General features: G+C 45.1%; 1 protein-coding gene across 3 annotated transcripts in view; it reads left to right on the top strand.

Annotated features, from left to right (window-relative positions):
- The first annotated feature begins 15,911 nt into the window (after positions 1-15,911).
- CDK6 (cyclin dependent kinase 6) overlaps positions 15,912-27,409 on the top strand; it is a 248,447-nt gene continuing 236,949 nt past the window's right edge. Inside the window, exons 1-2 of one of the 3 annotated variants that reach the window (XM_055589718.1) lie at positions 15,912-16,043; positions 18,945-19,549. In XM_055589718.1, the coding sequence (XP_055445693.1) occupies positions 19,317-19,549 (233 nt within the window). In that variant the 5' untranslated portion in view covers positions 15,912-16,043; positions 18,945-19,316. Of the gene's footprint in view, positions 16,044-18,685; positions 18,833-18,944; positions 19,550-27,409 lie in introns of those variants that run through there. The other 2 variants (XM_055589717.1, XM_055589719.1) reach the window with 2 other exon arrangements.

The raw sequence follows: 27,409 nt of genomic DNA, 5'->3' as shown, positions 1-27,409 counted from the left end.
AGATTCCCTGAAGGAGGGCGTGGCAACCCACTCCAGTATTCTTGCCTGGAGAATCCCGTGGACAGAGGAGCCTGGCAGGTGATGGTCCATAGGCTTGCAAAGAGTCGGGCATGACTGAAGCGATTTAGCACAATATTCAAATGATTAAATGGTGAAGTTACGACTTAGCACGCATGCATGTAACTTCATTTAATCATTTATTTAGCAAACAGGTACTGAAGTATATGATGTGTATGGTGAAACAGTAGGAACTAGTTCCCCAAGTAATAGAATAATAAATAATCAATAATAGGAAGAATTGAGATATACTTCCATATCACTATAATTTTCAGTAGTAATTGTCACAAAAGAGATGGTATAAAAATTCATAGAACTGTAGAAAATTGTGATGTTTTCAGTGATGTTTTCTAATTAGTTCTTAGACTTTTATGTTACAAAGCTACCTGACTGATTGTCCCATAAAGCACCATCCTTATTCATGGTTTTCTTCTTGTTGTCTTTGTATACTCAGACTTTTTGACCACATTTGTCTAATTCTTGAGAAGTAAAAATTCAGGGCATGTTTATTTACTGAACACATATTCTGAGTAAGGTCTAAGCTAGTCGTATACCTCAGGACTACAGCAGGCATTGTCCCTTCACTCAGGGAGCTCCTAATCTAACAGGGAAAAAGGGAAAAAAACAAAACATGTTTCCACTGAGCATGTCTTTCATTCCTTTCTACATTCTCACCATCACTGGAATTGAACATTATTAAGCACCACGGTGACCACATTACTTCATTAATGTTCCTTAGAAGCAGCAAGCAATACAGTTGGTTATGGTCGATTTCATGGTTTGCCTGTGATTGTTGAGAAGACATGACAGTGTTTTCTAAAGCATTTCGTGGATGCTGCTGGCATAACCCACATATGGGTTAGAAATGCTGAGATGGCATTTCTGAATAACCTGAGCAGCCAACAGTCTTTGATAAAAGGCCTCTGATTTCTAAAGCAGGGCCTGCTTGAAAGAGCAAAACTCTTCAGGAAGTGAGCAGTCTAAGACATTTGCTTCTGGGGACTCTTCCTGGTGACATGACAGGTCCTTTCCCTCTAGAGCTCTTCCTCTGTGAATGAGAGCAGAGAGAAACAGCAGAAGAATGGAGGAGAGGAAAGAGAGACTAATGCAAAACAGATCCTGCGGTATGTGAGCGAGAAGTAGAGGAGAGAGTGAGGAAAGGCGGAGCTTAGGAGAAAGAGGAAAGAAGGGCTGGGGAGTGAGGGGACGAGGAAGGAAGGGACAAAGGAAGGGTGGGCGGAAGGAAGGATGGACGGGAGGAGAGAGGAGGGGAGGGAAAAGACCGAACTTTTGTGGAGCACAAGTAGCAAGGGCTCCAAGGGTGTGGTGGCCGTACCCGTTGGACACACAGTACCGTGGAGTCAGTCCCGGGCCAGGTCCCAGGAGCAAGGACAGTAAAACACTTAAGAAGTGACAGCTGTTTTATCAGGAGGAATATTAGCAAAAATCATAGCTACTTGCACTTTCTTTGTGCCAATCCTGTAAGTGCTTTACATGAATTATCTCATTAGATCCTCAGGACAACCCTAGAGGCAGAGAGCCTTAACCCGGATAAAGAAACTCAGAGCAGTTAAGTAACTTATCCAAGGAGACAAAGCTGACAAGTGGCAGAGCTTGGATTTGAACCAACATAGCCGGCCTTCAGCGCCTCTACTCTGAAGCACCATGACTGCTGCTCATTGGACTTGCAAGAACCTGCCGTAATAAGATGGCAGAAAGGAAGTGTGGTGGATTGGGACGTGAATCTCAATCGGGGCACTTCTGGTTTTCAAACTGCTCCCCCCTCTTTATGTGAGGAGAGACAAATATTTTAAACAAAACAAACACTTGTTACACACACATTTCAGTGTAAGAGATAATTACAATGGAATATCCTGATTTTATAGTCTTAGTGATTTTAGATATAATTTAACCTATGGTGCATGAATCAAATTATCCTTAATTGGCACCTTTGTGAACAATCCCAGCTGAAGCCCCCTAACAGAATGTTGGTTGGTTGTGAAATAACCTAAATTTAGGAAGATTGCACTACTGTATGTGGGTTTCCCAGGTGGCGCTATTACTAAAGGACCTGCCTGCCAGTGCAGGAGACGCGGGAGTCACAGGTTCCATCCCTGGGTCGGGAAGGTCCCCTGGAGGAGGCATGGCAACCCACTCCAGTGTTCTTGCCTAGAAAATCCCACGGACAGAGGAGCCTGGCAGGTTACAGTCCACTGGGATCGTAAAGAGTCAGACACAACTGAAGTGACTTAGCATACACTAAGGTATGTATTATAGCTACTCTTAATGAGTAAAATTAATGAACCCAGCCCATGACTGACTAGTTTTAAGCCTGGGTAATAGGAAGAGAGTTCATTTTTTAATTCAACAAATATTTATTCAGTAACCACTCTGAGTGACTATTTTAGTTAATACAAGAGTATACAATGTAAAGCTCTTCTGTAGGTTACATTCTGGGAGGTAGAGTGGAGACTGATACTAAACAAATAAACATTAATATAATGTGTCAGATGACAGTAATGGCAAAAAAGAATGATAAGGTGAAATAAGATGGATAGAGAAGCTGGAGTGAGTGCAACTCAGGCAGAGTTGTCAGAGAAGGTCCCTCTACTGACTTCTGAATGAGACCTGAGGGCGATGAGGCAGACAGCCATGCCGAGGTGTAGGTGAAGAGCGTTTCAGCCAGAGGGCACAGCCAGCGGAAAGGCTCAGAGGCATCAACGTGCTTGGTGGGCGTGAGGAACAGCGAGGAGGCCAATGCAGCTGTGCAGAAGCAGCAGGAGGGGGAGCAGCGAGAAGAACCAGCACAGAGATGGAGCAGGGCATGACCGGAAGGCTTGGAAACCCTGGAAAGGACTCAGATTCTACTCTGAGAGAAATGGGATGACCCTGGAGAGTCTTTGACACTGAACAGGAATGATACGATCTCACTTCGGTTTTAACAAGCGTCACGTTGAGTGCTGTGTGGAGAAGGCGAAGGGGCAAGGATAGAAGCAGGAAGAACGGTTAGGAGGCTATTGCAAGAGACCCGGTGATAGACGAGGATGACTTAGTGGTGTGAGTGCGACTGTACGGCTGGCAGGATTTTACCAATGGGGTGAGCACAAGGCTTGAAAAAGAGAGCAGTCAGGATGACTCTACTGAGCTACCAGATGAACACAGATTTTATTTACTAAGGTGGAAAAAACTGTGGGAGAAGTAAGTTTGGGGAGGAAAATGAAGAGTTCAGTTTTGGATGGGTTAAATTTGAGATGCCTATTGGACATTTGTGCTCCCTGCCAACGCATGAGCCATAAGAGATGTGGGTTTGATCCCTGGGTCAGGAAGATCCCCTGGAGGAAGGCAAGGCAATCCACTCCAGTATTCTTGCCTGGAGAATCCCATGGACAGAGGAGACTGGTGGGCTACAGTCCATAGGGTCACAGAGTTGGACATGACTGCAGCGACCTGGCATACATGCACACGTGCATCAAATATCATGTAGGCAGTTGGATATATATCTGGAATTCAAAAGGCGTATCCAGGTGAAGGTATAAATCTTGGAGGATCAGTATGCAATGATATTTATTTAAAGTCATGGCACTAGATGAAGTGACTCAGAAAGTGAGATTGAAGAGTGGGGAAAGGAGCTATAAGGATTAACCCTTAAAACACATCATATGGTCTCCATGTTTGTGTCCTCCCCAAATTGATACATTGTAAGCCTAATCCCCAATGTGGTGGTGTGTGGAGATGGGGGCTTCTGGGAAGTAATTAGATCAAAAGAGTGGAGCTCTCATGAAGAGATTGGTGCCCTTATAAGAAGAGTCTCTGCTCTCTGCCTTGTGAGGAGATGACTGTCCATAAGCCAGGAAGAGGGTCGTCATGGTGGCACCCTATTCTTGTGCCTCCCAGCCTCTAGAACTATGAGAAATAAATGTTTGTTGCTTACACCACCCAATTTATGGTATTTTTGTTATAGCAGCCCAAACTGAAGGCTATACACCAACCTAGAGGCTTGGAAGAAGAAAAATGACCAACAAGTGAATAGATGTGGCCATGAGAGAAGAAGAAAAGCAAGAGAGTGGGGTGCTGGAGACAGCAAAGAAAGCAGTTCAAGAAGGGTAAGCATGCAAGTGGATGGAATTTCTCCCTTCATTTCTTCTATTGTCTCAGTGAAATCAAAAGTAGGGCATCATGAAACCAGACTAGGAAGAAAGTGCTGGGGATTTGGGAAGACAGAATATAGGAGATCATCTTTGGGAAACCAAGAATGGACTAGGGACATGCAGTAGCACTGCCTAGGTGGGTGGGCACTCTTGAAAGCTGGTTATTTGGCAAGCATACTCACGGGCCAGAGCAGGTCGGCTGTGGTGGCTCTGTGGCGCAGAGGTTAGTGTCAGGCTTGTTCAGCTTCAGGGTTAAATGTGCAGAGGGAAGGGAGAGGACATTAACAGAGCTAAGACAGACTCAGCAGGAGCATCACCTTCCAGCCCCTGGTCAGGATGAAAGGCCAGGGAACAGGGCTGGATTAAGCCAAGAATTTCCCAGGGTATTTTAGGCAAATACTTGGAATTGGGGAACACCCTACGATGGACTAGTGGTTGAGTAGAGATATCAAAAGTGAAGACCAACAGAGTAAGAACAGCTCATAAATTTGAAGAGTTATGAAGTCAACCAGACAGAAATATTAAGAACAGGTATAGAAAAAGAGAGTGAATCAGGTTGGGTTTGTGGCTAGGGTCCAGGCAGTGACAACTATCAAGAAAAGGATGATGGGAATCCATTTTTATATGCATACCACAGCGGATGTTCTGATAGGTTAAATGGGAGTCAGCGAACTTGCAGAGGAACAGTTCAACCCATGATTGTTGAGTCTTAGAAGATACCTCCAGATGTGGGGCAGGACCCAGAGGAAGAGCTGGTGGTGCAAAGCATTGTTGTTGCTGTCCAGTCACTAAGTCATGTCTGACTGCAACCCCATGAGCTGCAGCATGCCAGGCTGCCCTGTCCTTCACTGTCTCCCAGAGTTTGCTCAAATTCATGTCCGTTGAGTCAGTGATGCTATCTAACCATCTCATCCTCTGCTGCCCTCTTCTCCTTTGCCTTCAATCTTTCCCAGCATCAGGGTCTTTTCCAGTGAGTCACCTCTTTGCATCAGGTGACCAAGGTATTGGAGCTTCAGCTTCAGCATCAGTCCTTCCAATGAATATTTAGGGGTGATTTCCTTTAGGATTGACTAGTTTTATCTTCTTGCAGTCCGAGGGACTCTCAAGAGTCTTCTCCAGCACCAGAGTTCAAAAGCATTATTTCTTCGGTGCTCAGCCTTCTTTATGGTCCAACTCTCACATCGTACAAACAAAAGAACATCAAATCAAGAAGCGGCAGAAGTCATGGCTTGTGACAGCTAAGACAGGAGAGAATTTTTGGAAAAGATGAAAATGAGCATGTGATTAAGTGCTGAGCCTAACAACTAAGAAAAAGCTAGCACTGATTGCATCAGCGATGTTGTGGGAAAGAACAGTTTCACAGAAGCAGTGAGAGGAGCACACACCCCGTGAAGGTGAAGGAGGCCTGAACAGTGGAGGGAATGCCCACGCCTGGAACGTCCATCCCCGATGTTCAGCAGAAAGGCAGGCCCTCTACAAAATTTGCAGGCTCAGTCCAAATGGATATGTAGACACCTTGCTCAAAAATTACTATAGCGGCCACAGCAGAGGATTCTACCCAGCACAGGGCTCTTCTATGTAACTCATGCAACTGGCCCTGCAGATGGCAAAGGGGGAAAAATAGCAGAATCATTTGAAAACAGCAGTGGAAAACTGCAGGATGGTAGATCTGGGTATATTTTAAGGCGGAACTAGAAAAAGGGGCTTCCCAGGTGGCCCGAATGGTAAAGAATCCACCTGCTATTTCAGGAGATATAAGAGACCTGAGTTTGATCCCTGAGATGGGAAGCTCCCTTGAAGGAGGGCATGGCAACCCACTCCAGTATTCTTGCCTGAAGAATCCCATGGGTAGAGGAGCCTGGTGGGCTACAGTCCACAGGGTCACAGAGTCATACACGACTGAGCACACACGCAGGCAAAGAGGAAAGTCTCTATCCTCCATGTGGCCACTGGATATTTTCATTTGGCTGTCATCTCAAATTCCAAAGTGGAAATCCTAAACCTTCACCAAGGGGACTTCCCTGGTGGTCCAGTGGCTAAGACTTCCCCTTCCAACGCAGGGGATACGGGTTCAGTCCCTGATCAGAGAGTCAAGATTCCACATGCCTCATGGCCAAAAAACCCAAAACATAAAACAGAAGCAGTATTGTAACAAATTCGATAAAGACTTTAAAAATAGTCCACATCAAAAAAAATCTTAAAAAAGAAAAAACTGGAAATAGAACTGCCATTCAACCCAGCAATCCCACTGCTGGGCATACACACTGAGGAAATCAGAACTGAAAGAGACACGTGTACCCCAGTGTTCATTGCAGCATTGTTTACAATAGCTGGGACATAGAAGCAACCCAGATGTCCATCGGCAGATGAATGGATAAGGAAGTTGTGGTACGTATACACAATGGAATATTACCCAGCTATAAAAAAGAATGCATTTGAGTCAGCTCAAATGAGGTGGATGAAACTGGAGCCTATTATACAGAGTGAAGTAAGCCAGAAAGAGAAACACCAATACAATATATTAATGCATATGTATGGAATTTAGAAAGATGATAATGACAACCCTATATGCAAGACAGCAAAAGAGACACACATGTAAAGAACAGACTTTTGTACTATGTGGGAAAAGGCAAGGGTGGGACAATATGAGAGAATAGCATTGAAACATGTATATTACCATATGTAAATAGATGACCACGGCAAGTTCAATGCATGAAGCAGGACACTCAAAGCCGGTGCTCTGGGACAACCCAGAGGAATGGGGTGGAGAGAGGGATGGGAGGGGGGTTCAGGATGGGGGACACACGTACACCAATGGCTGATTCATGTCGACGTATGGCAAAAACCACCACAATATTGTAAAGTAATTAGCCTCCAATTGAAATAAATAAATTCATTTTTAAATAAATAATAAAAGCATCCCTTGAACAAAAAAGAAATGGTCCACATCAAAAAAATATTTAAAAAAAACTTCAGGCCATCTCCTTTTGCCATCTTTCTTTTTATCTATTATGGACTATATTATTATCACTATTATTATTACTTATTATGATACCTTGGACCCAAAGCCTGGTTAGAAGTTTGGTCCTGTGCCTCCATTTCATTGTCTGCAAACTAGAGATAATGAGGAGGTTTAAATGGGTTAATTTATATACAGCGCCTGAGCTATCTTGGCAGGCTGCTGCTAAGTCGCTTCAGTCGTGTCCAACTCTGCGTGACCCCATAGACGGCAGCTCACCAGGTTCCCCCGTCCCTGGGATTCTCCAGGCAAGAACACTGGAGTGGGTTGCCATGTCCTTCTCCAATGCAGGAAAGTGAAAAGTGAAAGTGAAGTCGCTCAGTCGTGTCAGACTCTTAGCGACCCCATGGACTGCAGCCTACCAGGCTCCTCCGTCCATGAGATTTTCCAGGCAAGAGTACTGGAGTGGGTTGCCATTGCCTTCTCCATCTTGGCAGGCTATATACATGTTAACTCTTCCCATAATTGTGCTTATCTTGTTATTAAGCAAATCCTGTTAGACGTTTCCTCTGAATTCTCTCTTATAGCCATTCTCTCTATATATATATATCCATTCTTATCATCTTGGTCTTTTCACCACTGGCAGGAGCTTGGCCTCCCTGATTTCAGCCTCTTGACCCTGCTAGTACCCAAGTACACAACTTTTATGCTATCACTGCTCCAAGAGCCATGTTCTCAGCTCAAAAAAATCTTAAATCAGTTTTGTGTTTTGCCTGGAAATCAAGCTTAAGCAGCCCTGCCTGGATCTCATGGCTCTTCCTGACCACCATGAACCCACAGGTCAGATCAATGCAGCTCCAGGAGCTTTGTATCAACCATTCTGTGTTTTCCTGTGTCAAGGGAGGTGGGGATGGTGCAACCCAGAGGAGGAGACCTTTACCTACCCTGCTTCAGAGATCACTCCTAAAGAAGACAGTGCGGAAGCCAGAGTGGGGAGGAAACAGGAGAGCCTGGTGCTCCACAGGGCAGTCGGTGCTCGGATGGAGGACCATTTGCCGGCCCCTCTGTTTCCTGTGGTCCCGTAGCTTTCGTCTAGCCAGTACCTGTGGCTTCCTACTCTGGCCCAGGATTTAGAGATGAAACAATAAAAGCTGCAGATCCCACACTGAAGGAGTCTTAGCATCCCGGGGGACCTCAGTAGGAGGCAGAACAGAACTCCAGGAACTGGGGGTGCATCTGTCTGATGGTAAGGAGGTGAAAGCTATGAGGAAAATGACTCACAAGGAACCCCTGGAGTATCAAAGGACAGAAAGCTGAGGAGATATCCCTGGGAAGTTCAAAACATAAAATAAAAACTGAAAAGGGCAGGGGAGGACTTCCCTGGTGACACAGTGGATAAGAATCTGCCTGCCAATGGAGGGGACACAAATTTGATCCTTGGTCCGGGAAGATCTCACATATCATGGAGGAACTAAGCCCCTGCACCACAACCACTAAAGCCCGTGTGCTCCAGAGCCTGTGCTCCGCAACAGGAGAAGCCGCTGCAATGAGCCCGAGCACCGCAATGGACAGCAGCCCCGGCTCGTGGCAACTAGAGAAAGCCCATGCAGCAACAAAGACAGCACAGTCAAAAGTAAAAATTAGTTAATTAAAGAAAGAAACTACAGAGTAGTTGCCCTCAAGAGTTTCTAAAGAGAGCATATGGGGTGGGAAACGCAGTGTCATCTAAGGCAACTTCTGCTAAGCCAAGAAGATCAGGTCGGAGTGGAGTGAGGAGGTGGAGAGGATGACAGGATAACAACAGTCCGCACTGCAAACAAGAGAAGTAGGAGCCAGCGGCTGCAGAGGCGTGATCAACAGAGGCGCTCTTGGGGGAGCAGCCATGCGCAGGGCTCTGGAGACAAGTGTCAGCAAATCTGGGGTACAGCTCGAAGGGGAAGAACGAGGTGCCGCCACACCAAAGCAGTGGAGAAAGGAAGAACAGAGCCGCCTGTAGGGAAGAGAGTGCGGAGGACAGGGAGGAGCAGACAGAGGAGATGGAGCAGCCCTGAGACAAGATCGGGACAAGATCTGGACAAGACGAGCGGCCTCTGGGGAGACCCCCACATGCCCAGAGGCAGCCGTGGCTTCATTACAGTCCACTATCCTTTTAGGTGCTGTGTTTCAGGCTGCTCCTTCTGCAACAGGTGGATGTTTCAACCCAGTTAAAAAGAATGACCTGCCAGTCAGAGGGTTAGCTGTCCATAAAAACAGAAAGACTAGGAAACGTGCTTTCATGAAAGAGATACTAACCAGTCCTGATACTGGTTAAGGGTCTGCTAAATGTACTTACTTAGTTCTCACACCAACCTATTGTGGTGGAAGATAGCATCCCTACTTTATGAGTGAGGGAAACCAGAGATCTGAAAGTTTAAGAACCTAGTCCAGGGCCACGTGGTAGAGCCAGGCTTCTAACCCAGGACTCTCTGGGTCCAACTGCCTAAACGTTTTTTACCCTGTGCCTCTAGGGAGGACCTTAAAACCACGCACAAGGGCTGATGTGGTAGAAAACAAAAGCACAGAGTCTGCTTTTCTCTGCACGTTATCATAATGGCTTTGGAGAAACAGCTCTCGGAATTGCTGGTTTCCACTGGAGCCCCTCAGATTCTCTGCGTACTACTTTTAACCCTCGGGCCCCCCACTTTGCACTGCCTCACAGGGAGCCAGCGGCCCCAGATGTTTACAATAGTTTACAGATATGTCACATCTTCCAAAGTTAGGATTCATGATAGCTTATTTTTTTCATGATACCTTTGAAGAATTTCGGTTTTATCCATGATTTCTAATCTTAAGTATCCTAGTTCTATATGTACTATTATAATTTATTGATCAAATTTTATTAATAAGGGTTGATTCATTCACTCATCATATTTACTTTCAGCCAAAAAAGTTAAAACCTGGCTCCTCCCTCCCCATTTCTAAGGAAAACGCTAGTGAATTCTCCTAATGTTTTTCTGAAGTCCTCATTTCTATTCAGTCTTGAAAATCCAGAGAGTTAAGTTACAGAGATCCCAGTAATTCACATTTGAAGTCCAGACCCCTCTCTGGGTGCTGATGTCAGAGTCCCTCTTCTGTCACTACTATAATTTAGGGCATTTATAAAAAACTGATGTATCATGATGGTGCCAGGCTTGGCATGCTGGACTGGACTATAGCACTTTCAAGGTGCAGCCGCCATAGAAACCGTCCAGTCTCATCATCTTCTACGGACAAGGACCTTAAGACCCAGGGCCTTCGCTGAGTTGCCCAAAGTCACGCAGGTAGTTTGTAGGCAACTTCATCTTAAATTTCACGTGGACCAGCAGCCTCCATAATACTCCCATATCTTCTCCAGTGAAGGTAAAACTCTTTACTGCTTCTCTCCAAACTATTTTCGTAACATCTTCCTGAATAATTAGCAAACCCATTTAATAGGCACAGACACTGAAGGTCAGAAAGGTTAAATATCTGTTCCCTGAGGGTACAGTGAACATTGCTGAGAGAGGAAGAGCCAGGAATAAAACACAAACTCCCGACTCAGAAATCAAGGGTTCTGCCCTTTAGGGTATATAGACATTAAGGATATTGGCAAATAAAATGAGTAATCTTTACAGGTTCTGGACTCTACAGTATTTAACTTACCTCGGAGTTTTAGTATTTGCTCTTTTCAGAGAAAAATAATTTACTCGGGATTTTTAGGGTTAGAGAATACAGACAATTACCTAAGTACAGTTTCCTTCTATTAAGATTTTAGAATTCGTCTTTCAGACAAATTCAGAAATGTATGTGGACGTGTTTTCTTTCAGACAGAAATGTTGTAAATGACTAATCTCTGCAACACAAGAGAAAACACTAAGAAATCCACACAAAGTAGCAGGATGCCCTTGTTCTTTCCTGTTTAAGAAAAGTGGAACACCACCCTCCACTTTGAGATGTTATCCTAATTATGTCCCACGATCCCAGGCTGCTTTGTGCCTGTTTGCCTCAGGGAGACAGGCGCCATTGCTGCGTTCATTGACCACCTACTATGGCCAGACGGCACTGCCAGGCGCTGGGACATTGTGGAAGGGAGCTAGGCACAGTGGATGCTCTCGGGGAGCTCGGGGTGGAGCAGAGCAGAGCACCGAGCTTTGAGGAAGGCAAGAAGCAGATGGGCTTTAGGAGTTAGAGCAAAGAGGTTCGGCTGAGGGACTCGCCCAGGTTTTAAGGAAGAGCTGGGCCTTAAAAGGACTGTAGAATTTAGTGAAGAGGGCTAAAAGGAAATGGAGCAAAAGACAGAAGAGACTCCTTTCTAGGGTCCTGAAGTCAGCAAACTGATCCTTAAAGTTTGGTTGGATTATATTTAAAAAATTATCCTGATACATCGCTCTGAAGGAAATCAATAGATGTCCCCAAAGAAGAAGAAATAAAGGATACGAAGTCAACTTTCCCATTGATAAACATTTATTGGACCCAAAATACTTGCCAGTTACTGCGCTGGGTATCAGGAATACAAGACTTTGAGAAACCTTGAACAAAATTAAAGTGGGCATTAAAAATTGGATCCTGTCTTCAATTCATGGTAAAATGTTTGACCCACAGAGCTATGCTATTACATACTTTCTTTTAAACATTCAGAGAATTCTGCCAAGAATTCCATTCTGTTTTATTTTCAGGGGAAATCCATCATGAGACAACATAAGAGAGTTACATGAATATGGACCCATACACTATGCAGTCTCATTCACTACATAACAGGAGAGACACAGAATGCTGTTCATTCAGAAAGAATCCGTTGTCTGGACATGCTATACTTAGAGCACTGAGGAACATCTCTTGGTCCCAGGACCTCAGCATATGCCTTCTTCACATATCCCTACTACCAAGCCATTCACAGGAGGTTCTCCCGGGTGACCTTCTCTCTCCTTCTTCCTATCTCCCGGATCCCGCTTTATCATTGTGTTGGACCCACACTGCTTCATCTGCACAATCTATCTGAAACACGTATACACCTTTTAGCTCAACCACAGGCAGCTGTGACGACACAACTGTTAGGCCACGTGTGCAGAATACAAGTATTCTCTTGGAAAAGAAACGTAGGAAGTCACTGAATAGGACGGGACACTCCAAAGGGAAAAGTAAATGGAGGTATTTCAGTGTGACCGTCACCATCTTTTTAAGTGTATTTCCACAGTTATTTTTCTGATAGCTCAGAATTCTAACGTAGTTGATGAAAGAATCTTAACAACATGTTTCAAACGAGTCACACAATATGCCAGGAACATAAAGGTATTCACACTCGCACACAAAGGGAACAGGAGATAGGAGTGTCTATCAAAAGGGAAAAAACTGAAAAGATGATGACAATTATACAGATATGAACATAGTGCTGACATGTTGCATGGGGATAATTGTAATTTCATCCCATGAAAATGGAATGTTTTCAATAGATAATATTATTTGGCTTTTCTCCTTTAATTTTATAAGCTACGAATTCATTTTTTTCCCCTCATGGCAGCATCAAAACCATTTCAAGTTCCACTGCTCAAATGCAATATACTAGATCACATGCAACAGCAGGAAGAGAAAAATCCAGATCATTTCCAAATGGACGGAAGCAATTTATTTAGAAGGTTGAACTTAAAGTCCAAAAATTTACAATTGAAAAATGTGGTGGTACAGTTGACTTTTTCCAAGATATTTAGCAGATTTTCAATATTATATTTTAAAGGCCAATCCTCCAAAAAAAAAAACCAGCTTAGAAATGCCTGAGGGAGGGGAGAAAATGCATTCAAATGCACTGAATTATATTATGCCTTTTCTGTTGAAATAACAGTTTTTTGTGGTAATTACTTAATAAAGGTAATGTTCATATACACATATAACTCAAATTAAAATTGAGGGTAACTAATTTCAAAGTTATTAAACCAGAGAAGTTTTTTATCAAGATGATAAACAGAACTTTGTAGACAAAAAGTATAAATTTACATGACCTCTAATTAAACTTATTGTATAGTAGATTCTAACAAAAACTTCATTTCTGAGTTTCTGGAAAATGTACTTTATAAACTCAAATGGCTAATATAAATCAGAGATCATTTAGAATTAGATGTACATTATACAATTACTAATTTTAAACACATTTCTCATTTCTTAAACAGTGTTATAAAAGTATAGACCAGAATTAAAATTTTCATTTTTATTTTAGGAAAAACAAAAGCTTACAGATATTTGGTATAAAGTGTTCACACAGGGAATGTATCTCTTACGTGACACTCAGAAAACTTTTAGGGTAAGCTACAACAGTGTATTTGGAAATCCATGAATTCCAATTTTTTAAAAACTAAGGTGATTTGCAACTTTAGAATATCTGAGATGTAGTGTGAAAATACTGGTACAAATAATTATTTTGGAATGATGTATTCATTCATGGAGGACTCCTAAACAAAGGAGTTGGAATTTTGTTCAGAGTTTGTAAACTTGGCACAAATTTTGGTATGATAACCTGTTACCCACAAAGGAAGGTATCCATAAACAAAAACAATCTGGTATTTACTAATTTTATACAATCCATTGTAAAACTTCCTGATCTGAAGCTTTAACCAACCTGGAGTTTGAATGAACCATAACCAAGGAGAGTGAACAAGACAAATTAACAGTATCAGAGAAAGCAGATGACATAAAGAGAGCTAACACTCAGTATTAGTGTATGTAATTAAATAAAGTTTCATTGTTTTTGACATTACCCAAGTGATCTAGTAAGCTAAATCATGGAGTTTCTAATTCATTTATGGTTGTTATCCAATTCAGGAATGAAAAATGCAACCCAGTGTAGAAAAGATATTTTTCTGTTAATTTAAAAGATATTTACAGCTTACTATTTTTAAACAAATTATTTACTCAAATTCTTATAATCATTTGCTGGTTCCTATGACTATTGACAATTATTTCTGAGTTACATAAATGTGTTAATTACCAACAAATAAATCTTGTTTTTTAAAAAGCATTGATAGTGTGAGCAATTATCAAAATGGAGGATTCCCATTTGTGTCTCTGGTTTAAAGTCTAATTAGTGATTGTAATGATCCAATATTTTATAGAAATACAAATTCCAACACTTTGTTTTCTTAAGTTTGTAAGGTATATGAGATTATAGCTCTCTTTACAAATATAAATTTTGTTCAGAAATTGGATTTCATTTTAGAAGATATGCTTCTAAACACAAAAAATGTATTTTATGAATTATCTTAAGCATAAAACACACACTTTTTATTTTTTAAGAATAAATTATTATAATGCCTTGCAAAATATTTGCTAATGTAAATGCAACAATTTTTATTTACCTAACCTGTTACTTCACATTATACTATAGAATCAATTTTATAAAGCAAAATTTTGATCTACTGTGAAATTAGCAAAATAGTTTAATTCAAAATGTCAAAAGATTTATAGAGGTAGTATTTTTCATTCAAACAGAATTTTTCTGGGTTTTAATTTTTACACAGAGTCCTGAAATAAGTAACTTTTTTTAGGGTTTGCATTAAGATATTTCAAAGGGTTTCAAGTATTTTACAGATAGAGATTTTGGTAATATTGAATTCTTTCAAAAAAATAGTCATTTTAAGTTTTGTTTTACTTCATTATAGAAGTCTAGAAGACTTTTCTTTTTCTCCAAAATCTAATTTTCACCTGAAATATTGAGGTTTTCTCAGCAGGTAAAGTATACATTCTTACAAAGTTTCAAATTTCAGAAGTCCAGTAATGCATTTAAAGGAAGCACCCATCGAATCATGTTCTCTCTTCTTTGTGTGTGTGTGCGTGTGTCTATTATCTTGCTGTTCTGTTATTTAAAGTCAATTTTAGGCTTTTTACCTCCACAGAAATACCTTAGTGAACCCTCAGCAGTTACTAATCACTTAATAACTGTGAACCGGCCAGCCCCTTCAAGTAGATCGTTAACCACAAGAGTGCCAGACAATTTCCAAATCATATCCTCTGTCCAAAAGGAAAAGATAGGGCTTTGTGAGGCCGAAAGGAAGCGAAGGAAAACAAAACAAATGTAGCTCATGCTGAAAGTGAAAAGTACTTGGACAGATTAGTATTTTCTTTTCTGCAAGGCGTCCTGCCAATTTTTTTTTAATAAAGTTATTTTTTTGGTCTGATTTTTCAGTTTCTTGGAAAGTGTTAGTATTTACCATCCCCACCGGCCCCTCATGATTATTATTGGTCGTTTTGTGTTTTCCCCATCCGTCTACATCAGTGACTGCTGAAACCCCCCGCTCGCCTCACTCTGTCAAAAACCCCAACTCGGGGCGACCCTGGATTTGGTAACTCAGCCGACTGCTGACCACACATCCCACTCTCCCTCTCACGCCTCCTATTTTAGTCGCCCCACTCCAGTTGCAGCGAAAGCCGGAAATTTTCATTTAGCTCCCCCCTCTTTCTCGCCCCCCACTCGCAGCGGAGAGCCGGAGAGCCGGAGGCTCAGAGCACAGCCGGGGCTCGGCCGCCTCCCCTCCCTCCGGAAGGCTTTAATTTGCACACTCGCTGGCCACTGAGCGGCGAGCCCCCCACCCGGCCGCCGGGAGGGTCGCGGGCCGTCGGCCTCCAGGGCCCCCCACCCCGCCCCCGCCGCCTCCCCGGCTCGGGCCCCGAGCCCCGGCCGGAGCCCCGCGGCCTCCGTCCGCCCCCAGCGCGCCGCGCGGGCGGCGCCCTCCGCCGTCCCTCCGCCCTCCGCCGCAGTGCCCACCCCCTCTCCCGAGCGAGCGCCGCTAACTCCTTCCTCGAGCCGGTTTACCTGCTCCGCGCCGCGGCGGACACGTGCGAAGGTCGACCGGTCCCCGCAGCCCCCTCGCGAGGCCCGCCGCGGCCGGGCCCCTCAGGTGAGGCGCTGTGCGCGCTGATGGGTGGGCGGCAGGGTGCGGGGTGGGGAGGTGGTCCTTGGGGAAGACTTGGGGGCTTGGCCGGGGTCGGAGGGGAGGGTGGGTGGGGGTGACTGGGGCGGGTGGGGGGCGGTAGGTTCTCGGAATCGGCTGTGGTTAACCCCTTACGATCCAGGAGGGGTGGTTACAGGGGCCAGTTTCGGGGGAGCTACAGGAGTTTCTCCTAATCTGACTAGAGGGGAACATCCCACACGAGGGACTCCCCCCAGCGCCGAGCTCCTGTGCCTGCTCGCACACAGTCTTGCGCACAAACACCCACACAAACACTTCTTATCCAGTCTTTCAAACGGAACTTAGGCTCCACTGGGAAACTCACCGAGCAATTTACATTCAGGGTTTAAAATGCACTGCTTTTGGGGACCTCACGCGGGAGAGAATGTGTTTCGGTACCTTGTATTTATTTCCCCACGAAAGCTCCCCCTCCATCTCGCCGAGGTGTGGGTGTGAGCTCCACCTTCCCCACCGCGAGATAAATGTTAACGCAGACTTTTTGCTGGCAGCCCCCACGGGCGTGTTCTGCACTTAAGAGAGGAGTGCACGCCGGCGGCCAGTGCCCAGGCTGGGAGTCCCCCCGCAAGGATGGACGCTTGCTTTAGTTTCCTAGTTTACTTTCCTAATTTAAAATATCGTTAAAACGCACGCCCCCGGGGTGAACACCTCCGGGCCCGAGCCCCGCGCCCGTCAGTGTGCACGTGGGCGCATCTGCGTGTGTGTACACGCGGGAGTCGTGGTCCCCGGGGCGGCCTCTGGTCGCCGCGGTGGTGGCGACCCTTGCGGTGCTTGGCAGGCTTCGGGAGAGGCACATGAAGGATTTCATTGAGTGTGAAGACAGAGAGCAGAGACAGAAAGCAGAAGGAGGCGGCTGCAGCCTTTGTAGTCGCGGAGGAATGCGGAAATGTTGAAGCACTCTGTCAAACTTTTTTGAAATGGGGTCAAGTCACATTCAGCCAGCGTGGGAAAGCAACAACAACAACAAAAAAAGTGGACGGGGCGGGGGACAGGGGGGAGGCACGGCTGCTCCCGTTTCTCTCCGCCGGAGCCGACAGTCCGGGGAGCGAGGGGGGGAGAGCCGGGGCGGGCGGTGCGGGGCCTGGCGGGGGCGGCGGGCGCAGCTCCCTGCGGGGGTGGGACGTCCCCGCCGCTTCCTTCGCCGCCGGGCGGCGGGCAGGACTGGGGCGGGGAGGGGGCCCGCGGGAGGGGGCGGGCGGCGCCGCTCGCCGCGGCTCCTCCACTACCTGTGTGGCCCTCGGCCTGGCTCCGACCGCTGGTTCCTCGGCTCGGGGGGCTAGTTCCTCGCCCCCCACCCCACCCCCGCCCCCAGGACTAGCCTTCACCTTTTAAGGAGAATTTTGAATGGAGAGAATGTGAGGGGCCCGGTGCTCTCCGCGGTCCCCTCCGCCCGCAGACCGCGGGGGGCGCGCAGTCTGTATCTTTAATTCCTGGCGGAAGGCGAGAGAGCCAGAGGTTGAGGGGCAGGTAATTCCGAGGAGCTCCGGGAATTTCGGACACGCAGTCGGAGCGGTGAATGTCCGGCGGAGGCCACAGCGTTGGTGGAGCGGCGGTCCCCTGGGTCCTGAATTGCAGTTTGAATGGGAAAGAAGAGTGCGACCCCCCACCCCTTCCCCGTTTTGTTGTGTGTGTGTGTGGGGTGGGCCCCGGGGGTCACTGACTGCTATTCGGACCCGACCTTAAGCTGAAAGGGGAGTGGAGCAACCACCTCTGCTGCCTACTTAGGGAACAACCCTGGTAGTGGGGAAAGGTTCGCGAGTCCTGGCCGCCGGGGCGCAACCCCTTTTCGCTTTCCCCTGGAGGCTCAGCCTTTACTCCCCCCACCCTTTACCCTTTTTAAGGGGAGGCTGAGTTTTGCTCAGGTTGCAATCGGTTGAAAAATTAAAGGCGAGTCACGATTATGCCGCCTTGCTTCTGAAGTTGTTCTCCAAGGAGAAGACAAGCTGAAGTGCGGCGAGCACCTCTTTATCCCATTCTTAGGGTTCGGTAGGCGACTTCACCCGCGCACCCCCCCCCCTCCCCGCCGCCACACCGCGGGGGGGAGGCATCTCTCACCCAGTCCCGAGTAGCGGGAGCTCCCGCCCTCTCGGATCTGATGGGTTTCCACCAGGGAGGTCTTCCCAAGTCAGAGGAAGGATTCCGTTTCCAACCCAGACTCTTTTACCTTAAAAAGACCATTTGTGTGTCGTTTTTAAACGTCTCCTCGTAGAAAAACTGAAAGTAGAAAGAAAGGAAGCAATTTCCGAGCAGATGTCTGACCACCCCTTCTCGCACACTCCCAGCATCGGGTTACAAAGGTCCTGGGAGCCCCCACCCACATTCTGCGGCCGCACTCGGGCGGACCCGAGGTCTCTCCACACCAGGCTGCGCAAGACCCCAGAACGCCCCCACGGCACCCATGGAGCCCCTGTCCCCTGACGTCCAGGCCCGGCAGGCAGGGAGGGTAGCAGCGCAACACAATGATACAGGGAAATATTAAGCCGTGACATTGACGTGCCCGGCGCCTCCCCTCCCCCGCGCTCCCGGCACACTCTGGGCTGCTTGGCACGCCCCCTCTCGTTCCACTGCGTCCCGCGCCCTGCGCTCATCCCAGAGGGGCCCCTGCAACCTCTCCGCGCGAAGACGGCTCCAGCTCTGCAGGGAAAGAAAAGTAACTTCGTTTTTCTCGGAGGAACCAGGAAGGATTAAGCGGCCTGGGAGAGGGCAGGAGCTCGCAGAGGGTAGCGATGGGGGCTGCGTAAAGGAGGAGGAGGGGTCCCTGTAGGAACCCCGGAGAAGGCGCCTGGGATGTCTAATTACACTTTTTTCTTGTCCTCCCGTCTCCTCTTTTAGGTGGAATGACCGTGGACTGAGACGCGCCCGGGCTGAGACTGAGACTATGTAATCGCCTCGGTGTCTGCAGAGGACTGCGCTTCGGGGAGGGAAGAGGAGGGATCGGCTCGCTCCTCGGCGACTCAGCAGGCGGAGTTTCGCAGCGGCGGCACCAGGCTTGCGCCCGCCCGCGGGGAGGTCGCTCCATCCAGCCCCGGCGGCCGCGAGAGTCCGAGCGCCCGAGCGTGGTAGTCGGCGGGGGGTGAGAGAGAAAGCGAGACCGAACTCCGGGGCGCGAGGGAGCCAGCCGGGGAGTCCGGGAGGAGGCAAGCGGCGGCCACCAGCGAGCCGAGCGCGCCCCCCGCCCGCCCCAGCGGCACCGCGCCGGGCGGCATGGAGAAGGACGGCCTGAGCCGTGCCGACCAGCAGTATGAGTGCGTGGCGGAGATCGGGGAGGGCGCCTACGGGAAGGTGTTCAAGGCCCGGGACCTGAAGAACGGAGGCCGTTTCGTGGCGCTGAAGCGCGTGCGAGTGCAGACTGGCGAGGAGGGCATGCCGCTCTCCACCATCCGCGAGGTGGCGGTGCTGAGGCACCTGGAGACCTTCGAGCACCCCAACGTGGTCAGGTGAGCGGTGGATCGGCGCCCGTGCCGTCGGGGGCCGTGCGCTGGGGGAGGGGCTGGGATCCCCGGCCCCACGAAGATGCTGCGCGTGCGGGAGGGTGGGGGGACGGCGGGGGAGGCATCGCGCCATCCGTCGACCTCACGGAATGAGAGTGAGTTTTGTCGACAGAGCCACGAGCCAGAGCTGGTGATCTTGCCAGACAGCGAGCAAAAAGACCAGTCAGAAAATATGACCTGCGCAGCCTTCCTCGCTGCTGTGCCAGTTCTAAGTGTTTTTCTCCGGTTCGTCCTGAAAGAGGTCCTGAAAGATGGGTGTCTTTTAGGGGCTAGAACAAGGCAACCTGAGACGGGCGCCCACCACCCCCCACCCCCAGCCCACCCGTGTAGTTTCCTTGGCCATTAGGGGAGTTTTTGAGAGAATCAATGAGAGGTAACAGGGTATGGTGGTAATTAGTAGGAAGAAAAGTCTTCTGCCATAGCCTAGTATAAATGAGGTTTTAAAGTGCAAAAACACTTGAGAATAATTTTGTCAATTACACCTACAGTTTCTTTATGCTAGCATTGCATAATGATAAGGATGCCTGATGAAGGACTTCAGTGCCAACGCCCAGTTTGTGTCCTTTTAAAAATGTCTTCCAAATATGTTACCTGTTTGTATTATTTTGTGTGTCTAAGAGAGCATAGCCCTTAGGCTCCTTCTCCAGTCAGTCAGTCCAGGTTATGGAATATTTAGATTCTAAACGTCCTGCCCAGGATTTTCCTGGGTGGGCTGTGCTGGCGGGTGGGGAGGCAGCAGTTTTTACCGTGTTTCTTGTGTGGGAACCAGTATTAAACCAAAGTGTGTGTGACTTTGGATAATGGTGTTTTCTTAGTGATCCTGGAATTTCCCCATTGTGTGTTTGACATTGTGTGGTGTGTCATCCTTTTCTTTTTTAAACAGAGGTGCATAGTTTTAAGCTGAAAAGGAATGCCCGGAAACTTCTACAAATTAGGGTGTGATTTTACCTTTCTCAACGTCTAAAATAATAAGTTGGAAAAAGGAGGTCTTGAGGTCTTCTTCCTGTCTCCTCATCCGTCGAGGGGCTCTTTTCAACAAATATATATCTACTACTGTATGTGTGCTGTGGATGAGATTATGTAAATAAGCATAGCTAAATATTTTTGTGAAAAGTCAAACAGTTTAACATTAGTCACCAAAGTGGAGAGACCCAAGACTGACCTTTGAAATACCAAGCCCTCTATAGACTCAGGGAGCCCATGTGTCTACAGAGTCTTCCTGGGAGGTTTCGACTTGTCTCCTCTCATCCCAGGACGGATGACTTGTATGGTGCTTTGTTCCTGCCACAGTCAGGACTCAGGCTAGAAGGCAGCAAAGAATCGTAACTACACGAACAAGGTAGTAAATGGCTGTAAAGCTTGGATCCCAATATACCTCTGTTTCAGCCAATAGCGAAGAGAGGGACTGAAAGAATCAGTGATTTAGGAAGATGAGATTATATATAAAAGCAGTAGGTAACCTTCTGTGTATTTTTTGTTGTTGTTGAAAAAACAACAGAAACCCTTTTGGGTCGTCTTTGTGATACTGGAGAGGAAAGCGAAGGGTACATTTGTCCCCTGTAACTTAGTTATCTTCCTAGCGGAACCACCCAGTTACTTCCCAAAGGGTGAATTCCACCGCTAGAATTTAAGTCCAAAATTCTTGTTTTATTTTGTCTGTTACCTATGGATAGTGTCCATTTAAGGATGATTATCATGTATATAAATAAAATCATGTCCTTCCAATGGTCGAGGTATTCCAGAGGCACCCCTGTGTAACACCATCCTTTCCCTAAAGCACAATTTACTCTCATAACAGAGGGAAGTTGTTTTTGCCCTTGTGCCGGCAAATCCAACTTATTCTCTTGATTTATCTTCTTGAGGTTGGTGTGTCTTTACACTTTTCTAACCAAGCCACATGTCTTGGATTCTGTACTGAGAAATTTTAGGAGATTGCATTGATAAGTCGAAATTGTACTGATATGTCGGAAGACAGAGGCATCATTTTCTAAAACTATTTCACATGTTAAGTGGTAAAGATGACATCTACCTCTTAAGAATCGTGAGGAGAAACTGAGATAGTGTATATGTGAACAGTTTGTAAATTTAAGAGCGCTTCCGATGTTCAAGTATTATTTGTGTTCAAGAAGATTGACGGTGGGGATGGGGGGGTGGGGAGGGATGGACAGGGGGCTTGCCTTGGTAAAAGTTCCCAGCAAGGCATTAGCTCACCTGTCCTTTCCTGTAGGGATGAATCATACTCAAACCTAGATGTTACAAGTTCCGGAACCACGAAGCTACTCGGAATATAATGAGCCTATAGTTTGTCAGAAAAGACCATCAGTCATATGCCATGAAGTTCAATGACACTTGAGAAAATCATCGATGATGTCATCCTCACGAGCTGCAGATATCCATTGCATTTGTTTCCTTCCTGTTTCTTCCCTTCTGCTTCTGCCTGGGGCAATTACTGGTCCCCATGACTTGCTGAGCTTGACTAGGAATTCACATTTTAGATGATGGCGATAATTGTTCAGGCAGGGTTAGGAAATCAAGGACAGGTGACAAATTCTTTCCTTCTAAGGGAGAGTTGTCAGAATTGGGCCCCCAAACCTGTGATTTATTGTTGCCCCAGAGGATCCATTTTACAATCCTATGGCTGGTTCTTTAAAGGTTTCTTAAAAGGGCAGATAGGTGCCTGTATAAATGCCTTCAAGTCACAAGTAATTGATCATAATTATAGGCCCTTCCCACAGATAGTTAAGCCTCAAAGCTTGAAGAAGCATAATAAACACATTAGTTTTTCAAAAGTTTGAGATATTTGATGGATTTGCCTGAAAAGCTGCCTTGTTGCTGGCTCTGGGACTGCCGGCATGCGCAGGGATAATGACTTGAAATTCTTGCTTACCTGTGGCTTGATGTATCCCAGGCCCAGGCTTGATCAGCCAGTCAGTGTCTGGGATATAAATTTATTTGTATTTTACAGTTAGTAATTCCAAATCTGGGAGCCTTCGCCAGAATCAGACTTCAGTATGAACCTATATTAGAGCTTCTGCACTCCACAAATGAATCCCGTTTTACCTTCTGAACTAAGTATGCAGAGTGGATAAAATAACATGTTTTATCAGCAATCTATCCATTCACCAAATATTTATCAAGGGCCCAGTATTTGCCAGACACTATTAGAAGCTGGGGATACATCAGTGAACAAGTTGAAAAAGTCTCTACATTTACAGAACTTAACCTTGTCATGGGATGAACAATTCTTTGATATTTTTAAAAATTCATTTCTCTTTATTTCCATTGACTTTTTGCTATATTTCACCTAACCATTTTTTTTTTTTAGAGCAGCTAATATTTGTGATAATTTGGTTACTGTGAATTTGCTGATTGAATAATTAGATAACTGAAACACTAATCAGAATCAAATGCTTTGGCAGGATTAAATTTCACTTTAGGGACATACACAGAGATCTGTATAAGACAACATTGACGTACAATTGATAGATATGAACATCTGAGCTCCACTTACTCAACAAGGATTTAGGAAGGACTTACTGTTTAAAAACCAAGGGGATTTTAAATAATAATTCTCCCTGGTTTTGAAGGAATAGTATGGTCACCGTAACCTGGAGACATGAGTATCATGTCATTACAGAGATACTGGTTAGTGTTATCAGTGTTGTCTCCGGGGATGAAATTTGTTAGGGTAGCAGGAGAAGTAATTCAGTTTCAAGTACTAGTTCAGTAATCTAAAACTCTCAGTATTTCAGTGAATAAACTGGTGATGTCTGAATATGTCAAATTATCACTATTAGCAAATTTAATCACTGCTTTAAGAAAACCAGAAAAATGCATATAGCTCACTGATTATTATTCAAGGAGAGTTTTCCCATTTCCTCTTTTTAATGATCTCAGTAATATCATAAAAAGAATAAAAATGTGATTTCTCTGGGAAGACCTATTAACAGAGTAGAAAGATACATGATTGGTTGCTGCATAAACATGAATCCTCAGGTGGGTTAGTTTATGGGAATCCTTCTGAATAAACTGTTATTTTGTGGGTGAATAATATATTTATTAGGACTTGTTTCAGGGAAGGCAGGAGAAGCACGAATTTAAAATGTGTTTTTATGTGAAAAGTAGGCTTTGTCTTTCATTCTCTGAATGCTCCTTGAGAAGTTTCCAAGTTATTGAACTTTAGTAAATACACATTTTCATAGTAATGTTCTCCCATTCCTTGTTGCCGCAGAAGAACTTGGTAGTGCTGAATTGTTGCCATGGATTGCACTGTATCCTTTTCACACAACTGTTATCACTATGGAACTATTAGAATTTCTCTATCAATGAGGAAGTAGCTCCTAAGAGGAAGACTTGTTTAAACTTGAGTATCTTTTAGGGTATTTTCCTATGTTTAGAACAAAGGTAAGTGGATATCTGTGAAAACAGACTCCTTATTAAAAGTAAATTACCTTTAGGGAGGAGAGAGTAGCATTGAAACATATATATTACCCCGTGTAAAACAGATAGCTAGTGGGAAGTTGCTGTATAACACAGGGAGCACAACCTGGCCGTCTGTGACTACTGAGAGGGATGAGGGTTGGGAAGAAGGCTCAAGAGGAAGGATGTATACATACACACACACACATATATATACTTAATAGCTGATTCACATTGTTGTATGGCAGAAACCAACATAACATTGTAAAGCAATTATCCTCCCAATTAAAAATCAAATTTTAAAAAAGTAAATTACCTTAAAAAAAAAAAATCATGTCTCACTATTAATGATTTCCTAAGAATGTATTTTAAGAATAAAACATCCAATACTCTGTGTGATGGGAAACTCATTAATAGTAGGATTGGAAGACACTTTGGAGGCCTTTCAGCCCTTTGGTACTATAGATAAACTAAAGTCCAGAGGTAAGCAGCTTGCCTGCCATGCCATTTGAAACTTGTTGACGTGCTCTAAAATCTCAGTAGCAATTTTAAAATAATTTCTGTCGCTTGATGGAAGAGTTAACTCCAGTGAGTACATTTCTAGTTTGGAAAAAATGAACTATATGTAGACAAAGGTGATGGTTTGCCAGGAATAAACGACATATCAACTCGGGAAATTCCTGAATTCTTGCAGTATGCCTTACTGAAGTAAATCTGTAAAAAAGTGTGGTGATTATCCATTACATTCTGCTTTTAAGGAAATTGGGTAATAACTATGATCATTTAAATAGCTATAGTTAAGTAAAAATAGGGGTAAATAATGTAGTTAAGTAAGTAATAATACTAAATTCATTTGAGACAAAGAACAGTTAAAAAAAATCTAAATGCTTATGAACTATTTCATAATGTGGCCCTGGCATCTAATTCCCAGTTAGTGAAATAAACACTATAATACTTGAAAATTAGGTAGGATAGCAACTTCCAGACACCTGAGTAAATATGTGTTGCCCATGCTTCTTGAACTAATCACACCATTTCTAGTTCTCATGAGGCTCAGATAAGCTTCTCAGTCTTCTTTTTTAAGGTTTATTTATTTGTTTTTGTCTGCGCTGGATCTTGATCGCTGCGCTCAGGCTTTCTCTAGTTTCGGAGTGGGAACTTCTCCCTGGTTGTTGTATGCAGGCTTCTCACTGCAGTGGCTTCTCTTGGGGTGCCCAGGCTCTAGGCATGTGGGTTCCCGGAGTTAACAGCTCAGGGGCTCTAGAGCACCAACTCAGGAGTTACGGCGCACAGGCTTAAGTTGCTCCGTGGCGTATGGAATCTTCCTGGACCAGGGATCGAACCTGTGTCTCTTGCATTGATAGGCGAATTCTTAACCACTGGACCCCAGAGAAGTCCTCCTCAGTCTTCTTAGGAAGGAAATTAATCATGAGCTTCCTGGTGTTCTAGAACACAGCAGAGATGAAATCTGGGCACAGGAGGAGTGGGAGTACAAGAAGGTAGTGTTTGGAAGCGGGGCCTTTTCCAGGCGCATGGAAAATAGACACAGGGGGTTGGTGACAAGCCTGCCTACATAAAGGTTACCATTTGATTGGTGATCTATAGATGCCAAGTCTACTGGGGCAGGCGGGTGAGCAGTCAGAGGGAGGAGTTTTGTTAAGAGCTGCTGGGCAGTTGTTCTGAGTGTCACCTGCGTGTTGCCATGCTTGATTTTGTTTTACCAGCTACTCATGTAACTGCTCCCCATTAAGGTGAAATAAAGGCACCTTTAAAAAATATATATATTTTATTTATCAGCATGTGAGATCCAGTTCCCTGAGAAGGGATCAAACTTGGGCCCCCTGTCTTGAGAGCTTGGAGTCTTAGCCACTGGACCACAAGAAAAGTCCTAAGAACATTTTTTTTAAATATTATTTTTAATCAGAGAATAATTGCTTTACAATGTCGTGTTAATTTCTGCCATACAGCAGCGTGAATCAGCTGTAAGTATCCGTATATCCCCTTCCTCTTGAGCCCTCTTCCCACCCCCAGCCCACCCCTTCAGGGCGTCACAGAGCTCTCAGCTGAGCTCCCTGTGCCGTGTAGGTGCTCCCGCCAGCTGCCTGTGTTGCCCGTGGGAATGATACGTGTCAGTGCCACTCTGTCAGCGCACTGCCCCCTCGCTGTGCCCGCGAGCCCATTCTCTACGTCTGCCTCTCTGTTCCTGCCCTGCAAATAGGCTCATCAGTACCCTTTTTCTAGATTCCATATATATGCATTAATATATGATATTTGTTTTTCTCTTTCTGACTTAGTTCACTCTGTATAACAGATTCTAGGCTCATCCGCCTCAGTGCAACCAACTCAAATTCGTTCCTTTTTATGGCTGAGTAATAATCCATTGTATATATGTATCACAAAATAAAGGCAGCTTAAAGCATGTGGCAGGAATCTGTGTGGAAGCAGTAGCCTGGAAGTCCATTTGGGATGGCATCATTATTAAACAGTTAGTAGTTTAGCTGAATTTGGACAGCTACTTACTTTGTCATTCAAGTAGCCATTTTAATTACTGAGTCCTATTTAGCCTTCCTAAAGGATTTTAGTTCAGTAGAATTAGAATCACAGTACAGGAGTTTTTTTCATTGAAAAGGGTTTTAGGTTTAACTTGATTCAACCCTCTTTGACCTGTGTAGGAACTGTTGTGTAAATGCATTAAAAAATTGCCTGATTTTTAATCAGTTACTTTATTCCTCAGTTACATGAGTTGTAGATACAAACTGAGGATAACTAAGGCTCAAAAACAGGTTTATATCTAGTGTTAACAGAACAGGATGACGGATGGGCATTGCGTATCAGAAAACATTCCGTTGAATGAGAAAAGTATTTTCAGTTTAATGCTTTTATGTTTGCTGACTTGAAGACAAGGGTCGGCTGTATCTTTTATATCCATAAATAACAGGGTCCATACTGTTAGTTGCCCAATATGTGTCCTGAATGAAGTAGAGTAAATTAAATTATAAGCCCCTCACATGAGAACTTTTCGTCGTTTTAGAGTTGCGTGTAACATTAGTAGGGCTTCCTTGGTGGCTCAGTGGTAAAGAATCTGCCTGCAGTGCAGGAGATGCAGCAGACACTGGTTTGATCACTGGGTTGGGAAGATCCCCTGGAGGAGGGCATGGCAACCCACTCCAGTACTCTTGCCTGGAGAATCGCATGGACAGAGGAGCTTGGAGGGCCACAGCCCATGGGGTTGCAAAGAGACGGATACCACTGAAGTGACTGATATCTCAAGCTACAATGCTGGCAGATTATTGGTTTTGACTGTATCTGTACACCAAGCTATTTAGTAAGAACATTCAAATACTTACTGATATTTAAAATTTTCCCTGTGACTGTCTATTTTTTTAA

This window comes from Bubalus kerabau, chromosome 8, assembly GCF_029407905.1.
Source record: "Bubalus kerabau isolate K-KA32 ecotype Philippines breed swamp buffalo chromosome 8, PCC_UOA_SB_1v2, whole genome shotgun sequence".
NCBI lineage: Eukaryota > Metazoa > Chordata > Mammalia > Artiodactyla > Bovidae > Bubalus > Bubalus kerabau.
The sequence above is the reverse complement of the archived record's forward strand: the minus strand, read 5'-3'. Positions and strand labels throughout refer to the sequence as shown.